At 46.2% G+C, this 22,500-nt stretch overlaps 1 protein-coding gene across 1 annotated transcript in view; it reads right to left on the bottom strand.

The window, feature by feature from the left end:
• The window catches only part of MGMT (O-6-methylguanine-DNA methyltransferase), a gene marked incomplete at its 5' end in the record, with an annotated part of 113,363 nt that overhangs the window by 17,227 nt on the left and 73,636 nt on the right, over positions 1 to 22,500 (bottom strand). Inside the window, one exon of the mRNA XM_079312335.1 lies at positions 11,403 to 11,560. Within this exon, the coding sequence (XP_079168461.1) occupies positions 11,403 to 11,560 (158 nt within the window). The remainder of the gene's footprint in view (positions 1 to 11,402; positions 11,561 to 22,500) is intronic.

Genomic DNA, 22,500 nt, shown 5'->3' with positions numbered 1-22,500 from the left:
AAATGGAATTATTTCCTCACTGCTTGCAAATGAAGTCAGTATCAAAGAACTGGTTTTTAAAATTTTGCATTAATTTATTGTCGAGTTATAAATGTCTAATGGATGGAGCTGAGATATACACAGCACTTTCCAAACACTAATTCCCAACATCCTTCCAAGAATTCTGCAGCAGCAGCAAATAATTCCCAGAATCTTCTGGCTTCAGTCTCAAAGTTGTATTTTTGCTTTTTCTTTTTCTTTTTTTTTTTTTTTTTTTCTTTTATTTTAACATTTTACAAACAGAACAACTGGGAAGAGGTGAAGTGGGATCCCATGAAGTCACTCAGATCCTGGTGCCATCACACAGCACAGATTAAATGAACTGCAACTGGAACTCCCAAAATCCAAATTATTTAAACAGACATCCTGGAAGCAAACAGAGGAGCAGTCCTACCAGTGACCCCTGATGGGATTTCAGAGGCTGCTCAATTAACAGGCAGCCCTAAAATCAGTGCTTGGAGGAAGTTCTCACAGGTAACCTGCCAAGGCAGGAGGAGTCTGTGAAGGCACAGGCAGAAATTTGGGTTTTTTGGGGAATGAGAAGCAGTTGGGGTTGGGGAAACACCCCAGACCTGCACCTCTTAAACAATGATTTGATTTTCCCAACCATCTAAAGGATATTACAGGGCTTTCCTCAGTTGGTAAGGTTCACAACCACACATTTAGCTGATGTAACAGCCCTGGTGTTTTACATAAACCTGCAGCATCAGGAAAATCCTCCTCACCCCCACCAAAAAGAGGCAGCTCTTCATCCCCTGCTCTCCTGCCAAACCCAATGAAGTCAGCACAGGCACAACATGTTTATACAACATTAAGGGTTCACATTAAGCTGAAAGCAAGGAGGAAATTTGACTTTCAGATTGACAAATGAAGAGTGCTGGTGGATTCTGGAGCCTGCAACAAAGGAGCCGGTTGTGTTGGGATCCCTAACAAACCCTCCTCCCTGGAAGGATGGTCAGAGCTAAGGTCACAGCACCCTCCATCTGCATTTCAGATCTTGACTTTTGTTGGCTTTACTACTTCTTTTTGGCATTAAATATGAATGATGTTCCCCGAAACATTTGGAACGTTAATGATAAGGAAATAAAGGCAAAGCGCCGGTCATTGTTCACCCATGGAACAACCAGGAGCTTCCAGCAAAGTGCTGAAATATAAAAGGGTGGTGTTCATTCATGTATTGGTCCAAGCTGCAGCACTAGAAAGTACATCAAAAGGTGTTAATGGTTTCAATATTTATCTGCTGCAGGGAAGCACTCTAAAAAGAAGACAGAAAAAAAAAATTTCTGCTAATGGCTGTGTCTCTCCATTAAAATGAAAAGCTTAATGCATCTTATAATCAGAGGACAATTTGCAAATCATTAAGAGAAATGTAAAATTCCATTAAAATACAAATCAAGAGTCCCTCACTGGACTAATAATCTTTTTGATATTATTTTGCATTTCACTATTTCTCTTCCCAATATCCAGGCACCACAAATGATCAGTTCTTGAACACGCTATTTACCACAGCCTACTTCTTTAACGAGAGACTGAGAGAAGTATAATCTGCTATTCAGAGCAGGTACTAATGAAGAATTCCATATATTCTGAAATTTAATTAAAACCCCAAAGATTTCAAATTAGATGCAATTTGAAATGCCTGGGGCAGAAATACATGCACTTGCGTGGCAAGGGTATCACGCTGAAAGTTGATACCGTAATTGGTCTTGATGTATTTTTGTGTTGCCAGGCTGAAGCACAGAACTCATAACCATATAAAAATTCTCTGTAGATTACCTGCTCATTGAAAATGCCATCACTCAGGTAGTTCTCTACTAAATTACCATGCTACTAAAATGCACAAAGTGATTCGAAGAGAAGAGTGGCACAGCTGGTCGACGCTGCCAATGAGTTATGCATGCGTCGACTCTGCCTTTTTTCTTAGTAAAATATGCTCAGTTGAATATTAAAATATAATTGGCATTCAACCTAAGTAGCTTAAACCATTTTGTTATCTTCTTTTAAACCGATTTGGCTCCTCCACAGTTATTTTCGAGGATGCGATTCACAAACTAATGACACCATCACATTCAGCTAGATTTGTGCTATTTTACATTTGTCATAAATAGGGAACAATTTCTACAGCCTTCTAGGGATGTCCTTTAATACTGGCTCCTCTTGAACATCAAAGGCCCAATTCATGGGGAAAAAAAAAAAGAAAGAAAGGAAAAAAAAAAAAAGGAGTGTGCCATTTATGTTGTTCTTGCATATTTTATTCCGAGAAGAGTGCTGGATGCAAATTTCCAGTGAGAAGTGTGTTTTTCCAGTTAAGCGTGTGTTTCCCTCAGGATAAAATGGTCAGCAAATAAACTGGTCAGGAGATGTGGCCAAACACCCTGGAAATGGGTCAGAAAGGGGCATCCTTAGGTCAAGAAGCAGCAAAATACCTTTATGATAAAATTTTTTTCCCTCGAGCAAATTTATTTATGCGCCCCTAATATAAAGGCTGTCAGAAATGTCACTGTATTGTCATTTCCTGAAAAAAAAATTAACAATATTACTTAGAAACAAGGTGCTCACCATAGTAACAGTCCCATTAAGCACATTACCTTTGGAACACCAAACAGGTTAAATGAATGTGAGTATTGATGGCATTTCCTATCGATAGGGGGGTTTTAAGGAAACTCGCCTGAAAGTTCATTAATAAAATGGCTGTATTTATAAAATCCTTTCCTTTTATCTTGATTGCATGGGTTTTCATTAAGGAGGGGTGCAAAGGTTATGTGGGGCTGCATGTGTGGCAAGCCAGCCAACAAATCAAAGGAAAAATGAATTAAATTAAACTTATTCCTCCCAGGTCTGCAGTGAGAGCAGGTGCTGAGGTCTGGGGCTCTGGGTGAAGATGAGCACACCACTCTGGATAAAAAAGTCATTTTCCAACACTGGTGGGGTTTTTCCACCTTCAATTCTTACCTTTTAATCTAAATCTCATCTACAAGCAGCAATGTCAAAAGTTACTGGGTTGGTCAAAATGTTTCTTAGATCGGGGTCAACTGATTTCTTTTCTTTCATGGGGAGAAAAGGGATGTGATTTTGAGTAAATTCACTTTATAAAGAGGCCTCACATGGCTTTTAGAGCTGCTGGGTTTAGAGTGAAGCTGCTCTGGTCCAACTGCAGTTCTGTGGAAATATTTACCATGGAATGATGGAATGGTTTGGGTTGGAGGGACCTCAAACCCCTCCAGTGTCACCCCTGCCATGGCAGGGACACCTTCCCTGTCCCAGTGTCCAGCCTGGCCTGGGACCCTTCCAGGGATCCAGGGGCATCCACAGCAAATCTGGGAATTCAATTCCATCCCCTCCCCACCCTCACAGGGAACAATTCCTTCCAGTACCATCATCAAAACACAAACTATTTTTGTTTTTTGAAACGAAAGTTTGGAAAAATTTCAAAACCCACATATTTCTGCAGCTGTTGCAGAGCCTTGTATATTGAATATCCTCAAATTCTCAGAGAACAAGTAAAAATATTGCCATTGCACAGGTGAACACTGACTGTGCACCTTTTACCTGAAAAAAATTCTTTTTATAAAATGCTCCTTTATTCTAATTAAGGTCTACCTGTCATCATGTTAACAATACTGGCAAGAAAGGATTGCCTGCTGCAAATATAATTAAATTTTTAAAAGAAATGACCCTTTCACTGCTTTCCCCATGACAGGACAGACACACTGGTCACATCAGGGATGGACACCCTGAAAGGCTCCACCAAAACCCCACCAGCATCTGCAGTCAGTGCTGCCAAAATGGAAATTTGCACCTTAGAGGGTCTGGATTGTCCTAAATGGCCACATCAATTTATCCTATGAACTTCCAATAAAGTATTTAAGACACACTTAAAGCCACATGGGCTTCCACTGGAAATTATGGGAATTTTTGGTCTGAATTCAACAGGAATTGGGTCAGGAATTTTGCAGATATTTCTGTCCAGAATGCATTTGTATTGATTTTTTTTTTTTTTGGTTTAACTTTGTTTTTAAATACATATAGTTGATAGGAAGCAATGGGCCAACTGGGCTGGAAAAAAGAATTAGAGGTATAAAAGTGACTGGGCTATTTTGGGGTTTTGCTGTTTCCATTTTTGAAGGTTGGAGAGGATTGATTTCTGTTTGCAGAAAATTGTAGGAAAGTACTGGATTGTAAAAATCCATTAAATGTCTCACAAAACAGTGACTTTCTGCTTATCAAAACTCCTCTCACATGAAATGGTAATAAAAGAAGATGCCAGTCTCTGGAATTTGAATTTGGAGTTGGCAGACAGAAATAGGAAAGCTTGTCAGCTCTCTGCACTGGAATCTGCCATGTCCAGATATCTGAACACCAACGTTCCTGAGCAGATTATTTCATATTTAACACTTTCTAAAAGCCTAAATAGAAATGTATTTGCATGTCTGATGAAGCTGCAGGGTTGAGAAAATCAGAAACATATCTCAATTTTTTTTTTTCCTTTAATGAATTGAACCTCTGGTACCAAATTAAAAGAATTTCTCAAACTGCAGCAAAAATCAGGGGTAAAAATGACATTTTGTATTTGCCAGGAAAGGGCAAGTCCTGCTCCCTCCTCAGCAAGTGAACAGAGCTGATCAAGACTGCAAAATAAAAATACAGAATGATTTGGGTTGGAAAGGAGCTCAAAGCTGATCCAGTCCCACACAGACTAAATACATTGAACCTGAACATGTGTGTGCTTGAAAGATGAAAAGATGTATTTTAAAAAGTTGCAGACAGTTTATCCACAAACTGGAACCTGAGGCTTCAAACCTTCCAGCTTTACTTGAAAATATCTCAACCAAGTCAATGGGTTTTACAGTTTAACTGCAATTTAAAGGAAGGCAAAAGAGATCTGCAGTTTATTTTAGTAATGTAAATGCTTTTCTCATTGAAAGAATTTTTATATATTGGAAAAGTCTATGGATAAATTTACTCTCAGGATACCATCAGGGTGAGCAGCACAACCACTGAAATCCCCTTTAAATGGGAGCATCAGGGGATGTTGAATTTATCACCTCAGGAGCAGACAAATTAACAGCCCCACAATCTTGTGATTTGAATATTCTGACCACAAAAAGAATAAAAAAAAAAAAAAACAAAACTTTGGCCTTCGCTGAGTCACAGTCAGAAAACACAGACAAATTTACTTTTCTTTCTTAATTTGCTGCAAACTGGGATTTTTTTATAGTTTAGAAAGTGCAAAAGAAGGAAAAGAGAGGTGCTGGTGCTGCTCCTGGAGGGTGCAGAGCTCTCAGGGGGGGCTCTGGAAGGGTTTTCTCCAGGGGAGAACCCCCAGCCCCAGGGGAGCCAGGGATGCCTCTGACCCCATGGAGGTGCCAGAGAAAGTTTCAGTAGCTCAGGAAATCACAGGTAATTATTGATCACAGGCAGGAGAGTGGAGCTGCTGCTCCTTTGAAGGCTCCTTCAGGAATGAGCTGATCATCAATATCCCCTCTTGGATGAATAACCCACAGCACAGCTGGGGAATTCCAGTGCCAGCTCTCCTGTCCCACTCTGGGCTTTCTCCTTTGCCCAGAGGGACATGAGGTGCTTCAAACCCTGGTTCTCCCTGAAGCAGCCAAAGAGAGATTGCCAGAGAAGGTTTTCTCTTGTTCCAAGGATTGTTTATTATTTTTTATCTCAGGGATTTTGCCTGGCCAGCAGGGTCTGCCCAGCCTGGCATCCATGGTGGGATCTGCCTGGGCTTATCTAAGATAGTTTGTATCACATATTACATGTTTACAGAATTTTCCCAATACAATTTTATTAAATGGTCCAGCCCTGACCCCATCCAATCCAAGAGGCCAACGTGTCACCCAGCATGGATGACATGGAGAAGAAGGAGGAAAAGGTGTCCACCCCCCAAATTCTCCATCTTGGCCACGTGTCCCTTTTCATAAACATTCAAAAAAACCTATTTATCTACATTCTAACAATCTAATTTACACTTCACTAATTTTGATAACCTGTTTCCATTCTCTCTGTGCTGACAACTTCCCCCAGGGGTCAGAACTCAGCACCTGTGACACCAGGGTCTCACTCAGAGTCTTTGAGACCCTCACCAGGGGGTTTTGAGACCCCCAAGGAGGCCAGGGGTAGCCCTGGGCTCCCACACTCTCCATCCTCAGCTGCTCCTCCTGCATCTTTTGGGCTCTGCCCTTGCCCTGGAGTGTGACACAGGCATGGAATGCTTTGGGCTGGGAGGGACCCTAAAGTCCATCATGGTCCTGTCCATGGCAGGGACACCTTCCACTGTCCCCAGTGTCCAACCTGGGGCAGCCACAGCAAATCTGGGAATTCCATCCCAGCCTTCCCCACCCTCCTAGGGAATAATTCCTGTCCCAAATCCAACAGAAATTGTCCCTCTTTCAGTTTGAAACCATTAATGCCCTCAGTGCCCCTCCCAGACCTGTGGCCCTGCCACAGGAATTCTCAGCTCATGTGAAGGGACAGGACTGAGCTGGACTGAGGACAAAGCTCAGCTTTGCACTGGACAAGGACTGGGTGGAGGAACTCCAGCCCAGGGACCTAAAGGGTTTATTCCAGAGAGGAGAGCACAGCAGGCAAGGAGCAGAACCCAGGGCTGCTGCTCATCACAGGGCAAGGAAAATTCTGCTGTGCCTCCAATTTCCTCTGCTCCTGTGCTCTAATGAGCCATCTGGTCTGCAAACACAGCCACAGCCAGCCCTGTGACACCCAGAGCCAGCCCTGTGACACCCAGCACCCTGAGTCAGCCAGTGCCACCCAGAGTCACCCAGACCAGCCCAGTGCCACCCAGAGCCACCCAGACCAGCCCAGTGCCACCCAGAGCCACCCAGAGCCACCCAGAGCCAGCCAGACCAGCCCAGTGCCACCCAGAGCCACCCAGAGCCACCCAGACCAGCCCAGTGCCACCCAGAGCCACCCAGATCAGCCCAGTGCCACCCAAGCCACCCAGAGCCACCCAGACCCACCCAGTGCCACCCAGAGCCACCCAGACCACCCAGACCAGCCCAGTGCCACCCAGAGCCAGCCAGATCAGCCCATGCCACCCAGAGCCACCCAGATCAGCCCAGTGCCACCCAGACCAGCCCAGTGCCACCAGAGCCACCCAGCCACCCAGACCAGCCCAGTGCCACCCAGAGCCACCCAGAGCCACCCAGTGCCACCCAGACCAGCCCAGTGCCACCCAGATCAGCCCAGTGCCAGCCCAGTGCCACCCAGAGCCACCCAGTGCCACCCAGACCAGCCCAGTGCCACCCAGAGCCACCCAGTGCCACCCAGAGCAGCCCAGTGCCACCCAGATCAGCCCAGTGCCAGCCTGTGCCACCCGACCCAGCCAGTGCCACCCAGTGCCACCCAGACCCACCCAGAGCCACCCAGTGCCACCCAGAGCCACCCAGAGCCACCCAGCTAGCCAGTGCCACCCAGACCAGCCCAGTGCCACCCAGATCAGCCCAGTGCCACCCAGTGCCACCCAGAGCCAGCCAGACCAGCCCAGTGCCACCCTGCCACTGCAGCACAGAGGGAGGGCAGGAAGCTCAGGAGTGCCCCAGGCATCATCACCTTCCCCATGAGACAGAGCCACAAATCCCAGCCCAGGCACAGCCCCCAAATAACAACAGTCCAATTTGCTTCTTTACACAGAAAGGGAGCTAATGACCAGGGTTCATTAAGAGCAATTAATCATTTCCCATTAGGAATGTTCAGGGATTTTTCTGAGAAGTCCCACTCAGGAGTGGGAAAACCCAAATTTGTCATTGCTCACTGAAATCCCACCTTGATTGCTGGTCATGACACAGGTTGTTGAAATTATGTTCCACATTTTCAATGATGTTTAAAAATAAATATATTGGCTGCCTATAAACTGGAGAGTCAGGAAGGAAAGAACTCCTGGAGATGCTGGGAAACAACTTTTCCCTCTCCACAAATCCCTGAGAGGGAGTTGGGGGAACCAGGGACAGAATTTGGGGAAATGGCCTCAAACTGTGCCAGGGAGGTTTGGATTGGAGATCAGGGAAAATTTCTTCATGGCAAAGCTGCCCAGCCCTGGCACAGCCTCTCCAGGGCAGTGGTGGAGTCACAATCCCTGGAAATGTTCAAAAACCTGGTGGATGTGGCACTTGGGGACATGGATTAGTGCAGAGCATGTGACAGTGCTGGGAATGGTTGGGCTGGATGAGCTTCAAGGTCTTTTCCAGCCCTAATGGTTCTGGGATTCCACCATTCCCCAAGATTCAGATTCCACCTCTGCCAATGCCAAGTTAAAAAAAAAATGTTGATTTTGTATTTTAAGTGCTTTTAAACATATATCCCCCATTTAACAGTGATTTAGAAAATTAAAGGCACTTTAGAAAAATTGAAGATATAGGAGGAGCCACTGAAACAGCAAATGCTGAATTTTTATGGCATTTCTTAATAAATATAAAGCAGCTCATCCCTACACTCTGAATCTGCAAACCTCCCTGATTTTGTTATGCCAGAGTTGATTGTCACAGTTTTTCTCTCCATGAGGAACTGTCTTCAAAGCTGCCACAAAAGCAGCTGCAGAACACTGACCATGAATTGAGAAGTTCTTCATCCCAAAAGCACTTCACTTTTTTTTTTTTTTTTTTTTTTTTTTTTTTATATGAGAAACCTTTTAAATGTGGGAGAAGAAAAACCCTTCTGATCCCCAGATGAAATTAGTGCATAAAAATAAAATAAAATTTGATAGAAAAGATGCAACAATCAGTCCTGACTAGAAAATCACTTGAGGATGGAATCAAATCCTGCACATTTACAGGGGAGGGGTACAAATGATAATGATGGAATCACAGAATTCCAGCCTGGTTTGGGTTGGAGGGAAATTAAAAACTCATCCAGTCCCTCCACTGTCCCACCCTGCTCAGGGCCCCACCTGAAGAGCTGCTGCTGAACAGAAATGTAAGAAAATCAGAGTGATGAGAAAAAGCCTCTCTGGCTCTGGATCCTCATGCTCCCACTGATGTTTGTTCTGCAGTTTTAAGTGCCTGGAGAAATGAGCAGGCACTTTCAAATGTAAATGTGTAAAAGTAAATAAATACCAAATTCCTAATTTGGCAAAACTGCAATGCTGATGTGCAGATAAACTGAAGTGCAATCTATCATAATTTGATTTTTACCTCACCCTTCTCCTAAATAACTTTTAAAACAAATTCCTCCCAATTTTTGACATCTCTTTCCACATTCCTCCCAGTGTAATTTTTATTCTATTTTATGAAAGCATTAGTAGGAGAAAGTGACAGAAGAACAGAAATGCTCTCACATAGTTGTGATTTGAGCCAATTAATTTTTCATTAGTGTTTCCATAATGTGGGTCCCTACTAATAAAAAAAATTCCTCAGTACCACCTTGGAATTTGACTGTGAAAGATCTGGCACTGGGAAATCTGCATAACCTGGGGAAGGAAGCACAGAAGATGCTCATGGAAACAAAGCTCCCAGATCCTGAAATTCCCTTTTCACCAAGAAATGATGGCAAGAAGCACTGCAAACAGCAGACTTCTGAGGTTATTATTATTGTTATTATTATTATAGATAATGGAACCTAATTAATTTCAAATGTTTCATTTCTGTTATGAAGCTTTCAGGAACACAGTCAAGAAATGGGAAATGATGAGCAGGAACTTTTCTCAAGTGTTGCTTTTATCTGAATTCATAAATAGCACAACTCTGTGGTAACAATTCTCTTTGTTTAGAACTATCAGTGTGTTATCTATGATAACTTTGAGGAATAAAACCACAACCTAGCCCTGACTGCTTCCCTGGCACAGAACCACAGAATCAGGGAAACTGAGCCATCAGTTCCAAGCAGCACTGCCAAGGCCACCCATGTCCCCAAGGGCCACACCCAAAGTTTAAAATGCCCCCAGGGCTGGGGACTCCAGCACTGCCCAGGGCAGCTGGAGCCTTTCCAGGAGGGAATTTCCCCAAATCTCCAAGCCAGAGCTCTGCTGGTGCAATCTGAGGTTATTCCCACTCTCCCTTTCCCTGTTCCCAACCAGACTCTCCCTGGCTGTCCCCTCCTGCCAGGGAGTTGTGCAGAGTGATGTCACCAGTCTTGGTGGCCAAAAACCACTTGAAGTAGCCACCAGCTGACTGAGCAGCTCAGAACCTTCAGGGGTGACCATACCCCAACCCCAGGGCTGGCAGCTGAACCATTTCACAGAGCAAGGGTGGGGAAGGGAGCAGAGCCTGGGGCAGGGGCAGGGGCAGGGACAGGGACAGGGGCAGGGACAGGGGCAGGGACAGGGACAGGGGCAGAGCCTGGGGCAGGGGCAGGGGCAGAGCCTGGGGCAGGGACAGGGACAGGGACAGGGACAGGGGCAGGGGCAGGGGCAGGGGCAGGGACAGGGACAGGGACAGAGCCTGGGGCAGGGACAGGGACAGGGGCAGAGGCAGGGGCAGGGGCAGGGGCAGGGACAGGGACAAGGGCAGGGGCAGGGGCAGGGGCAGAGCCTAGGGCAGGGACAGGGGCAGGGACAGGGGCAGGGGCAGGGGCAGGGGCAGGGACAGGGACAGGGGCAGGGGCAGGGGCAGGGGCAGGGGCAGGGGCAGGGGCAGGGACAGGGGCAGGGGCAGGGACAGGGACAGGGACAGGGGCAGGGACAGGGGCAGGGGCAGGGCAGGGGCAGGGACAGGGGCAGGGGCAGGGACAGGGGCAGAGGCAGGGGCAGGGGCAGGGACAGGGACAAGGGCAGGGGCAGGGGCAGGGGCAGAGCCTAGGGCAGGGGCAGGGGCAGGGGCAGAGCCTAGGGCAGGGGCAGGGACAGGGGCAGGGGCAGGGGCAGGGACAGGGGCAGGGGCAGGGACAGGGACAGGGGCAGGGGCAGGGGCAGGGCAGGGGCAGGGGCAGGGGCAGGGGCAGGGCAGGGGCAGGGGCAGGGCAGGGACAGGGACAGGGACAGGGGCAGGGACAGGGGCAGGGCAGGGGCAGGGGCAGGGGCAGGGGCAGGGGCAGGGGCAGGGACAGGGGCAGGGGCAGGGACAGGGGCAGAGCCTGGGGCAGGGGCAGGGGCAGGGACAGGGGCAGGGGCAGGGGCAGGGGCAGGGACAGGGGCAGGGGCAGAGCCTAGGGCAGGGGCAGGGGCAAGGGGTGGCACTGAGCTCTGAGCAGCAGGGGGGGGTGCAGGGTGTCACAGGGGGTGGCAGGGGGACACAGGGGTGTCACAGGGTGTCACTGACCTCTCAGCAGCAGGGGGTGGTGCAGGGCTGGCACAGGGGGGGTGCAGGGTGACACAGGGGATGCAGGGTGACACAGGGGGGTGCAGGGTGACACAGGGGGTGGCAGGGTGACACAGAGGGGACACAGGGGTGTCACAGGGTGTCACTGACCTCTCAGCAGCAGGGGGTGGTGCAGGGCTGGCACAGGCAGCCCCTCTGTGCCCCCTGGCTCACTGAAGTAGGCTCTCAGCCAGGCTGTGCACTGCTGCAGGGGCTCTGGCAGCTCCTGCTCCCCCGGGCTCACCTCGCAGCTCACCGAGCTCTCTGCCCTGCTGAGACACACAGAAATTAAAAATTTCAGGGTGAAAATGGCAAAACCAGGCTGGGCAGGGCTCTGGACAAGCTCAGGTTGAACAGCACAGTCTGTAAAATCCCTCCAACACAACAGCTCTGTGATGCTGGCATTAAACTGAGTATTCACACTCTGCATCAGCAAATAAAAACCTCAAAACATTTAATCTGGAGTCAAATCTTTTGTTTCCTCAAAGTAAAGGGATTCCTCATCACCTCTACAAATGCACAGTGTTACAAACACCTGTAAGAAATCAAGGTGTGGTCACTGGCTGCACCAGAGGGAACTAATCAAAATGTTCTTCAAAAGGAACTTCTGAGATCATGTGGTGCAAAGTTTTAAAACTGAAATTCTTGTGCCAATAACCTGCTGTTGCTTTTTTCCCTGTTTCCATAGACTGCAATATACTTGATAGTTCAAAACTTGTGTCAGTTACTGAAGAAAAAATGATCTTTCCCTTTCAGTAAAGATTTACAGGAATGAATAAGAACAAATGGCAATTAGAGGGGAATACCTGAGTATTAATGTCACCACTGACTATTTAATCCTAAAGCTCTGAGTTCTTAAGGAATTCTGCCAATGCCCACTGACTTTAAAAAGCATGTCTGGAAATGGTTTGAAACATTTCCTATAAAGTATCAACATGTCTTTTCTTTCTTTGGGTGAAAAAAAAATTTAAAGAAATATTTGAAATATACTTTTTTTTTTTTTTTCCCGTGAACAACAGCATCCAGGAGTCAGACTGTTAAATAAAAACCTCAAAGATGCCCAATGTTACAAACACCTGTAAGAAAACCCAGGGAAGATTGGAAGGAGGAAAAAGCCATGTGGGCAATGTCAGGAGCAGGAGCAGCAGCCCAGCCCACGGTGGGTGGCACATCCCTGCTCTCCCAGGATGGATGGAGCTGAGCTGCCCCTCTGTCCCCTGGGGTGCAGCCCCTTGTCCCCAGGGGTCCCTGGGGAAGGAGGGAAGGAAGCAGCTCCTGCTCCAGGCTCCCTCAGCGCCCTGGCAGGTCTCTGCTTCCCTCCCCTGATTGAATTGGAAGGAAGCAATTGAGAATTCATTTGATTTTCAATGGTAGCTCGTGCTTGCAGGGGCTGAGGAGCAAAGTGAGCGAGCAGAAAGCACCTGGAAATAAAAATGTGATTCTTCCCTTGCTGCTTTTGCCTTCTTTTCCTCTGGAAACACCCAACATCAACATGTGGATCAGAGTGCTGAAGAAGGGAACCTGGGATCTGCACATACCCAGCTCAGTTTTCCAGGCTGGATGTTTCCAGGGGTGGTGATGCTCTCCTGGGGCTGGGGGGGTCTCTCAGAACTCAGAGACCTGAGCAATGAACTCTGGCCAGAACAGCAACCCTGGCAGAAACCTTCTTATTCCAGAACTGAGGGGACACCCAAAGCTCCCTGATTCTCCCAGCTGGAAATAAAGCCAGAGCCAGAAGTTCTCAATGCCAGAATCTGTTTTGTATGGGAAGTAGCATCAAGTTGCTTTTTAAAACTGGTACCTTATGCTGTTTTTCTGATTAATGATATCTTTGCTAAAAGAAAAAAATGTAAGAATCCATGCACAAACTTTTGGACACAAATGCCCATGTCATGGACTTCAAACCAAGCTCCCAACACCAGGAGTAATCCATTATTTCACACAGGTACAACAGCAGGATCTGGCTCTGTGTTACTGTGGATTGTCAGAGCTACAACAAAATACGAGAGAATATAATGACAATAACTCCTATGAGAGAAGTGGGGAGACTTTTCTGCTCCATTTATCCAGAAGAGCATGAGGAGTGCTCCTCATGTTTTTCACATCATCCTGTTTCCCATTCTTGGGAGTCTGGAAATCATTTGGGCTGTAATGTCACCAATAAAACAGAAAATCTCCATCTCCTCGTGGCTCTGGGAGCAGCAGCTCCAGGTTCTGCCTCCATCTGAGCCCAAGGGCACTCAGCCACCATCAGTCACCCCCAAAATAAATGGGGAGCAGCCAGGGAGACCCTGGGAGCAGCTCCAGAGCCTGAAGGGGCTCCAGAGAGGGACTGGGGACAAGGGATGGAGGGACAGCACACAGGGAATGGCTTTGAGCTGACAGTGGGAAGGTTTGGATGGGATTTTGGGCAGGAATTGTTCCCTGGGAGGAGCTGGGATGGAATTCCCAGAGTTGCTGTGGCTGCCCCTGGATCCCTGGCAGTGCCCAGGGCCAGGCTGGACACTGGGACAGTGGGAGGTGTCCCTGCCATGGCAGGGGGCACTGGGGGGGATTTGGGGTTCCATTCCAAGCCAAACCATCACACACACATTCCTCACTTCTCCAGGTGTTCCCTGGCAGGACTGTTTGGAGAGAATTTATTTTTCATTTTCTTTTCAATTGCTGCCTTTAGCAGCAGTGCCCTGCCCCTGCTGAACATCTCCAGATGTTTTTGGTGGGGCCACTCTCCCAGCAATCCAACACCAGAGCCTTTCCCAACACCTGCCACCTCCACCTTGGCCAGGAAAGGGAATGCCTTGCAGGACAGAAATGAATTTGCTCTCCAGAAATGCACTGACTTCTCTTTTCCTCCATGTGCCAGAGCTTCAAACTGGCAGCAAGTTAAAAAAAACAGAAAAAAACCTTCATGTTAATTTTGCTTGGCCAGAGATGACAACAGCTATTCCTGGGGATTTGACAGCTTTAATAAAGAAAAAGAAAGCACAAAACTCATGCAGGGGTGTCTCCTGCTGCTCCTCCTCCCCTTCCCCTTTCCAAACTTGCACAGCAGAACTCCCTCAGCATTAAATACCCGACTGAAAACACCAGCTGCCTTTTAAAGGATTTTCTCAGGCTTCAAAGCCTTAAGTACCTTTCAAAAAGCAGAGTCCAAGTGGTCTCAAAACATTGTTAAGAAGAGCAGAGGAGTTACATCATGGGAAATTCCCTCCTGGAAGGAAATCCCTCTCTCAGTGTCAGATTTCCTGGGAGGTTTCTGAACCAACTCCAGGCACGGATCTCTGAGCACCTCTGGAGATGTTGAAATTTAGAGAAAACCAGAGTTCTATGAACTACCTGAGGCTAATTTTAGGAATGAAAACAAAAAAAGGGTCTTTGTTAATGTCCTGCCCTGGGTGACCCCAAGGAAAGGACCAGAGGCACCAGCAGCACACAGAGGGGTCACAAAGTGGCCACTCACTGTTTCACCTGTGCAAAGTTTAGGTCAACTTGTGATCAACAAGATGCAATTTTGCTTTCATACAGGAAAATAATATAGGTGTGTTCATTGAAAAATAAAAATAACCCCAAACCCTAAACTGACTCCTGGATATTCCTGCAATCCTATACAGTCCTGCAGTCCTATACATTCTTGCAATCCTATACATTCCTGCAATTCCATATATTCCTGCAATCCTGATATTCCTGCAATCCTGTTTATTCCTGCACCCTATACATTCCTGAAATCCTATACATTCCTGCAATCCCATATATTCCTGCCATCCTATAAATTCCTGCACCCTATACATTCCTGCAATCCCATATATTCCTGCAATCCTGATATTCCTGCAATCCTGGATATTCCTGCATTCCTATACATTCCTGCAGTCCCATATATTCCTGCAATCCTGGATATTCCTGCAATCCCATTTATTCCTGCAATTCTATACATTCCTGCAATCCTGGATATTCCTGCACCCTATACATTCCTGCACCCTACACATTCCTGCAGTCCCATACATTCCTGCACCCTATACATTCCTGCAATCCTATACATTCCTGTATTCCTGGATATTCCTGCACCCTATACATTCCTGCAATCCTATACATTCCTGGATATTCCTGCACCCTACACATTCCTGCACCCTATACATTCCTGCAATCCCATACATTCCTGCAATCCTGGATATTCCTGCATTCCCATATATTTCTGCAATCCTATATATTCCTGCAATTCTATACATTCCTGCAATCCTGGATATTCCTGCACCCTATACATTCCTGCAATCCTATACATTCCTGGATATTCCTGCACCCTACACATTCCTGCAATCCCATACATTCCTGCAATCCTGGATATTCCTGCATTCCCATACATTCCTGCAATCCTGGATATTCCTGCATTCCCATATATTTCTGCAATCCTATATATTCCTGCAATTCTATACATTCCTGCAATCCTGGATATTCCTGCACCCTATACATTCCTGCAATCCTATACATTCCTGCAATCCTGGATATTCCTGCATTCCCATATATTTCTGCAATCCTATATATTTCTGCACCCTACACATTCCTGCAGTCCAGGCTGGCTGCTGCACCCACACTGAGAGGAATCTTCCCCCCAAAGCTCCATCCCAGCCCTGCCCCTCCTGTGCCTCCTCCTGCTTGCAGGGGATGAAAGGAAGGAAGGAAGAGCTGCTTGGAGCAGAGGGGAGCAAAGCAGCAGCACCTGCTCCACTTTTACAGGCTCCTTCCAAAGCCACTGCCAAGAATCTGCAGCTTCTAAGGGGCTTCCAAAATAAACATGTGAGCAGGGGATTGGCTTTGGGACCATCCCAAATAGCTCAGCCATGATGAAACCCAGGGAAATGCTGGGAGCAGCTCTGTCCTGAAGTGACAGGATGTTCATTCCTCATTTCCCAGCTGCTTTTTGCCTCACTTCTTCAGGAGCTGGAGGGAAATAGGGTGAACCTGGAGCTGTGCTAAAGGAGCACAGTGACCCTGCTGGCACATTCCCTGGGGATGAAAAAACCACCATGAGAATGTCAGCTCCCAGAACACAGTTACTAACTAGATGGCTGCTTACCAAATATCTGTGTATATAAATGATATATAAATAGAATGGATTGGCTGAATGGAACATCCAAACCCCACATGCCACACACACCTGAGTGTTTCATCCCTGGAAAACCATCTCACCTTCCAGTGCTGTGCCTAAGGACAGGTTTAGAAACTGAGCCAGTGAAGAACTCCCCTTTAATTTGAAAATTTTCACTTTGTTTGAGACAGAAATGAAAAAAGCTCCTCAACTAAAAAAAAGATTGCAATCCTCCCAGCCTGGAGTCAACAAAGTGCCATTGATTCATCATTGATTCATTGATTCAAAGTGTCATTGATTCTGGGTATCAGACTCAGATTGCATTATTAATTCTAGTATTTAATTTTTATGGCAGTGTTTAATAATTTAAAATTTGTCGTTCTGTAATTTTACCTTATTTTAAATTTTTTTGTTTTTGTTTTTGGTTTTTTTTTGTGATTTTCTTCCCCAGTGGTAGGAATAACCTGGTGATTGTTGGTACAATGATCTATGAGCGTCATTAGTAGAGATAATTCTTAATATTGATATAAGTTCTATATATATATGTCTATATATGTAAAATAGTTAATAACAGAGCTCCTAAACCAGAGTAAATGTTTACATTTGCAGAAGTCACTGTTTATCCTGAATGATAACTCTTGCCATGAAATACATACAAGGGGACAGAATAATTTTAAAATTATTGGTTTTTAAATGACATTTCTTTGTTTTATCAGCAAATGACTGAAGACAAGTTGTCACATAACTCTCATACATTTGAATTTGTAACAGAAAAAAAGTTGCACTCCCTGAAAACTGAAGGTTGTCATTTTCTTACAATTATATACATCTGTGCTTATCTTCCCACATTAATTTTCTGTTAGAGAAATAACTGGTGTGTCACCTTTCAAATGGAAGAATCAGAGATGATTAACCCACAAAAATTAACATTAAAATGGGAATTAGTGAGGCAGCATTATTTGTTCCACAACCACACAGAGTGAGTCGATGTTTTCAGTGGAACCTTCCTCGTGAAATCAACTAAAAATGTGTTTTATCCCCACCTAAATGTCATTTAAGCAGCATTTCTTTGCTAGATGAAGGCTAAAGCCACCCCAAAACTGCAGCTGAATGATCAGCTCTCTAATGACTCCAAACTGATTATGGGATGCAGAGCAATCTCATTACACTTTATTCCAAAGCTTACCACACTGGTGTTTCCTCTCCTTTTCTATCAATAAAACCCAGGAGGTTTAAGGACAATTCATTATGTATGAGACCCAACTTACAGTGCTTGACTGTTGATTAATAGCAAAGTTTGCTGGCTGTACATTTGCAGCATTAGATGCATACAATATGCTAACTTATTCTTCCACCCCAGCTAATTATTTACCAAAATGACTACTTGAGACTACAATTTATTAAATGCATGCATCCAGTCTCCATTTGGCCCCAAAAGACAGCCTGGAATGAAGATCTTTTACTTGATGTGACAACTTCTGGAAACAGTGTTATTAATATTGTAAATGTGGCAAATAAAGAGTTCAAATAGCCGGGTGGCTCTGCTGCATTTCTTCCCCACAGCTGAAGCAAGGAACAAAGTCCCTTTTTAGGTTTAGAATTCATGGGGAAGCACATCTTGACACAGTTTAATTTAGCTGCTTGTAAATGAAGTGGCTCTATGATGGGAGGGAGAGATTAAAAAAAGGGATGAGAGCTGCAATAAACAGCAACAAGCCCCAGTTCCTGCTGAACAGCCCCCACACTGCTGCTCTTCAGAGCTCTTCAGAGAAAATTGATGCATTTAGGGAAGAACACAAGAAGCCAGAGCTGAGTCAGACTCGGTCCTTGCCATACAACCTGTGCAATGTTTTCTTTATTCTGTTTTTATCTGTTCTGGAGGATGGAAATTCTTACTGATCTGACTGGGGAGGAATTCTGCATCCTCTCCTTAACCCTGGGAAAGAAGCACCTGCACAGAGATTTGGGCACCATAGACATGACATAAATTCCAAATAACAAATTAATATATCATTAATAACATAATACATTAATAGATTATATTATTGATACAATAAGTAGTAAATAACCTCCTGAGTAAATACAAAGGTATCCAAATAGCCTCATTTTTTTTCCTGACTTCTGCAATTAATGACATTAAATTTGGGGGCCAAACTGGGCTTGGCCAAGCCCCTGATCCCTGCAAAGCTGCTCCCTGCTTATTCCCTGCTCCTGGTGTGCACCAGCAAACACTTCAAAGGATGGAGTGAGACTCCTGTCTCCACATGCCAAGATAAGGAAAATCAATGTCAATGCCCAAAAGACTCAAGTGATAGCACTGAAGGTCATTAAATGCTCCTCACTGCCCTGCACCATTAAAGTTTTGATTGGAATCCTATACAGGGAGACACAGATTTCAAACAAGATCCTGCCCTGGGATGTGGCACTGCCAGAGCACTGAGGTGACTTCCCAGGAACACCTGAAACACATCCAAGGAAAACAAAGCTCTGTGTGTGTGGGCTTGGCTCCCTTTCCCTGAGCATTTATTGTGTTTGCACAGCACTGAGTCCCATGAGCAGCAAAGATCTCTGTTAAAGCAGCAGCCAGCTGGAAGGACAAGCACAAAGTTCTGGTTCTTCAGGCTCCTCCTGTGCCTGCCAGTGCCTCCATCCCAGACTGGTTTGGGTTGGAAGGGACATTAAACATAATCCTGCCATGGCAGGGACACCTTCCAGTGTCCCAAGCTGCTCCAGTCCCAGTGTCCAACCTTGGGCACATCCAGGGATGCAGAGGCAGCCACAGCATCTCTGTACTGGGCTCCCCCACCCTCAGGAAGAATTTCTCCCCAGTATTCCATCTATCCCTGCCCTCTGGCAGTTTGAACCATTCTCCTTTCCCTGTCCCTGCTGCCCACAGTCCTCTCCTGGGACAGGGGAGTCCCTCTCAAGGACTGAAGCCCTGTCCTGAAGTGACAGGATGTTCATTCTTCATTTCTCAGCTGCTTTTTTTGCCTCAGTCCTTCAGGAGCTGGAGGGAAACAAGGTTACAAACTAGACAGCTGTTTCTCAAATACCTGTGTATTTTAAATAGAATGGATTGGTTGAATGGAACATCCAAACCCCACATCCCCTGCCTGCAGCCACACACACCTGAGTGTTTTATCCCTGGAAAACCATCTCACCTTCCAGTGCTGTGCCTAAGGACAGGTTTAGAAACTGAGCCAGTGAAGAACTGCCCTTCCATTTGAAAATTTTCAATGTTTTTACTTTAAGACAGAAATGAAAAAAACTCCTCAACTAAAATAAGAAAACAACTCCTTCTAGCCTGGAGTCAACAAAGTGCCATTGATTCATTGATTCATCATTGATTCATTTATTCAAAGTGTCATTGATTCTGGGTATCAGACTCAGATTATATTATTAATTCTAATTTTAAATTTTTTTTTGTAGTGTTTAATAATTAAAATTTTGTCCATCTGTAGTTTTACCCCCTTAGGCCAGCAGTAAAGTTTTGCCCTTTTGCTTTGCTGTGCCCATGGTCTGGACATCTCTGGGCAGCCCAGTCTGACCTTACAGCTCTGCTCCACCTCCACACTGGCCACCCATTCCACTGCTGCTTCCTTCCTGTCTGCCACCCACAGCTTCTCCAGACTAATTCCTGCTCTCTCCAGATTCCATCCTGCACTTTCCAGCCTGTTTCAGTGAGCAGGAATCACCCAGGCCAGGACAAGCCCAGTTTGCTCTGGAGCTCATCTTCTGTCAGCTCAGAGACCTTCCCCAGAGAGACCCATCCCCTCCATCAATGAAACCCTTCAAAAACCAACAGCTGGGCCCTGTGAGAGAGCACAAACATCCCTCATATCACACTGACCTCTGCACTAATATTTCCTTTTCAAATCAGTAGATCTGGCAGCAGAACAACCAAAAAAATCGCCCAAAAGATTAAAAAAACCCAACAATTTCTGTGCATCTTCTGTGCTGGAAAGGACCACCCTGTTCTAGATTGAGAGCAGGGGAGATGGAGCCAACCAACAACTGAGCAGATGCTTCCCATTAAATGTTTGAAAGCAGGAAGCAGAACTGGAGCCAAGCCCCAAGCAGCAGCACACTGCCCAAGATGTTCAGCAACATTAAGCAAAGGTGATATCATCAGTCCCAGCTTTAATTAGGTTAAAAGAAAGTCAGTTAATTTTAGCACTTACAAGAAATTGTTACAAAACATTTTTTTCCTATATAAAAGAAATCTCCCACCAGACCTGGGAGGTTGGTTTTATCACAGGCAATTAACAGTGCTGGGGCTGGCTGCAGGGGACCCTGGAACAGCACACAGGGCATTCCCTGGGCTGTGCTGCTGTCCCTGCTGCTCCTGGGGGTCATCTCCATCCCACAGCTCTGCAGAGCTGCTTTTGGGGGTGACCTCTATCCCACAGCTCTGCAGAGCTGCTTTTGGGGGTGACCTCCATCCCAGAGCTCTGCAGTGCTGGTTTTGGGGGTGACCTCCATCCCAGAGCTCTGCAGTGCTGGTTTTGGGGGTGACCTCCATCCCAGAGCTCTGCAGTGCTGGTTTTGGGAATCACCACCATCCCAGACCTCTGCAGTGCTGGTTTTGGGGATCACCTCCATCCCAGACCTCTGCAGTGCTGGTTTTGGGGATCACCTCCATCCCCAGAGATCTGCAGTGCTGGTTTTGGGGGTGACCTCCATCCCAGAGCTCTGCAGTGCTGGTTTTGGGGGTGACCTCCATCCCAGAGCTCTGCAGAGCTGGTTTTGGGGATCACCTCCATCCCAGAGCTCTGCAGAGCTGGTTTTGGTGATTCACCTCCATCCCAGAGCTCTGCAGTGGCCACAAACCCACCAGCCCTACTCAGCACCCTGCCTCACAGTGATAACCCAATTGATAACTGGTATCTGAAGTAAAATTTAATTTTTTCTACGTATCTCACACAGATACAATCCAAATAATGCATGGATTAAAAAAAAAACCCAAAAAACCCCCCAAAAAACAACAAAAAATTCACTAAGCCCAAGGGAGTTAAAATACACATTACAACCCTTACACTGCAGGACCCAGGGCTCTGATCTGGTGCATGGGGACACTGAAGGACAAAAACTTCAGGCTGAATTTTTGGAACTGGGCCCTGACTTTGGATGTCCACCTTGACGTGTCAGTGCATGAATTCCAGATGACAGTGAGCACCAGGAATTATAATCAACAGCACCTGCAGATCCTCCAGCCTATTAAAATGAATTAAGATACAGATAAATCAGGAACCTCTTAAGAATTCAACTCGCCAGGACATTTTTCAAAGCGAGTTCCCAGTGTGGGTGTAAAGTCTGTGACCCTGAGCATCTCCTGTTGAAGGGAGTCCAGGGGCCACAGAGATGCTGCAGCCAGGCTGGGAGAGCTGGGGGTGCTCACCTGGAGAGGAGAAGACTCTGGGGACACCTTAGAGCACCTCAGAAAAATGAAAATATCCCAATTAAAGCACAGTTAACAGAGATCTCCTTCCCAAAGCCTTTCTGCAGGGTTTTGAGAATCTCTCCCAACATGGCATCACCCACTCAAAACTGGCTCCACAAAAACACAGCAGCAGGGAGAACAAAGAATAAAGAACATTTTCCATCATGAGGATCAGCACTCCTTGTTTGCTCTTCCCAACACTCCAGAGTGCCTTGGTCACTCTGGGCAGGGTGGGCTCAGAGCAAGAGCCCTGCAGCCCCTGCATCCAGCAGGAAAAGCTTTTCTCTCAGGTAACCAAGCAGGACCCAATCACTGCATTGGAAAGGCAGCAGGGCACATCGATAAAACCAATCAAAATACTGTTTCAAAAAGTGCTGTTATAATTAACTGAAATAAGAGTCTATAAACTGCCACCCCAGAAGAGGCTTGTTAAAGGCTGAGCATAGGAGTGGAATTTCATTTAAACACAGTTCATGGACCACCCTGGCCACAGCATGGCTTCTGCTTCTCCCACCTTCCCACACACCTTTGGATCCCAGGGGATCTTCACACTGGATCCAGGAATTTTGGAATTTCTCTGTGCAGAGGGATGCAGAGTTGCTGTGACCTTAAAATCACACCTGAACCTCCTCACAGAGGACAAAGTGGGATCTAGGAATTCCAGCCCCATCAGAATCCTGGGATGGTTT

Source organism: Erithacus rubecula (assembly GCF_903797595.1).
Source record: "Erithacus rubecula genome assembly, chromosome: 9".
Taxonomy (NCBI): Eukaryota; Metazoa; Chordata; class Aves; order Passeriformes; family Muscicapidae; genus Erithacus; species Erithacus rubecula.
This window is presented reverse-complemented; position numbering and strand designations above follow the sequence as displayed.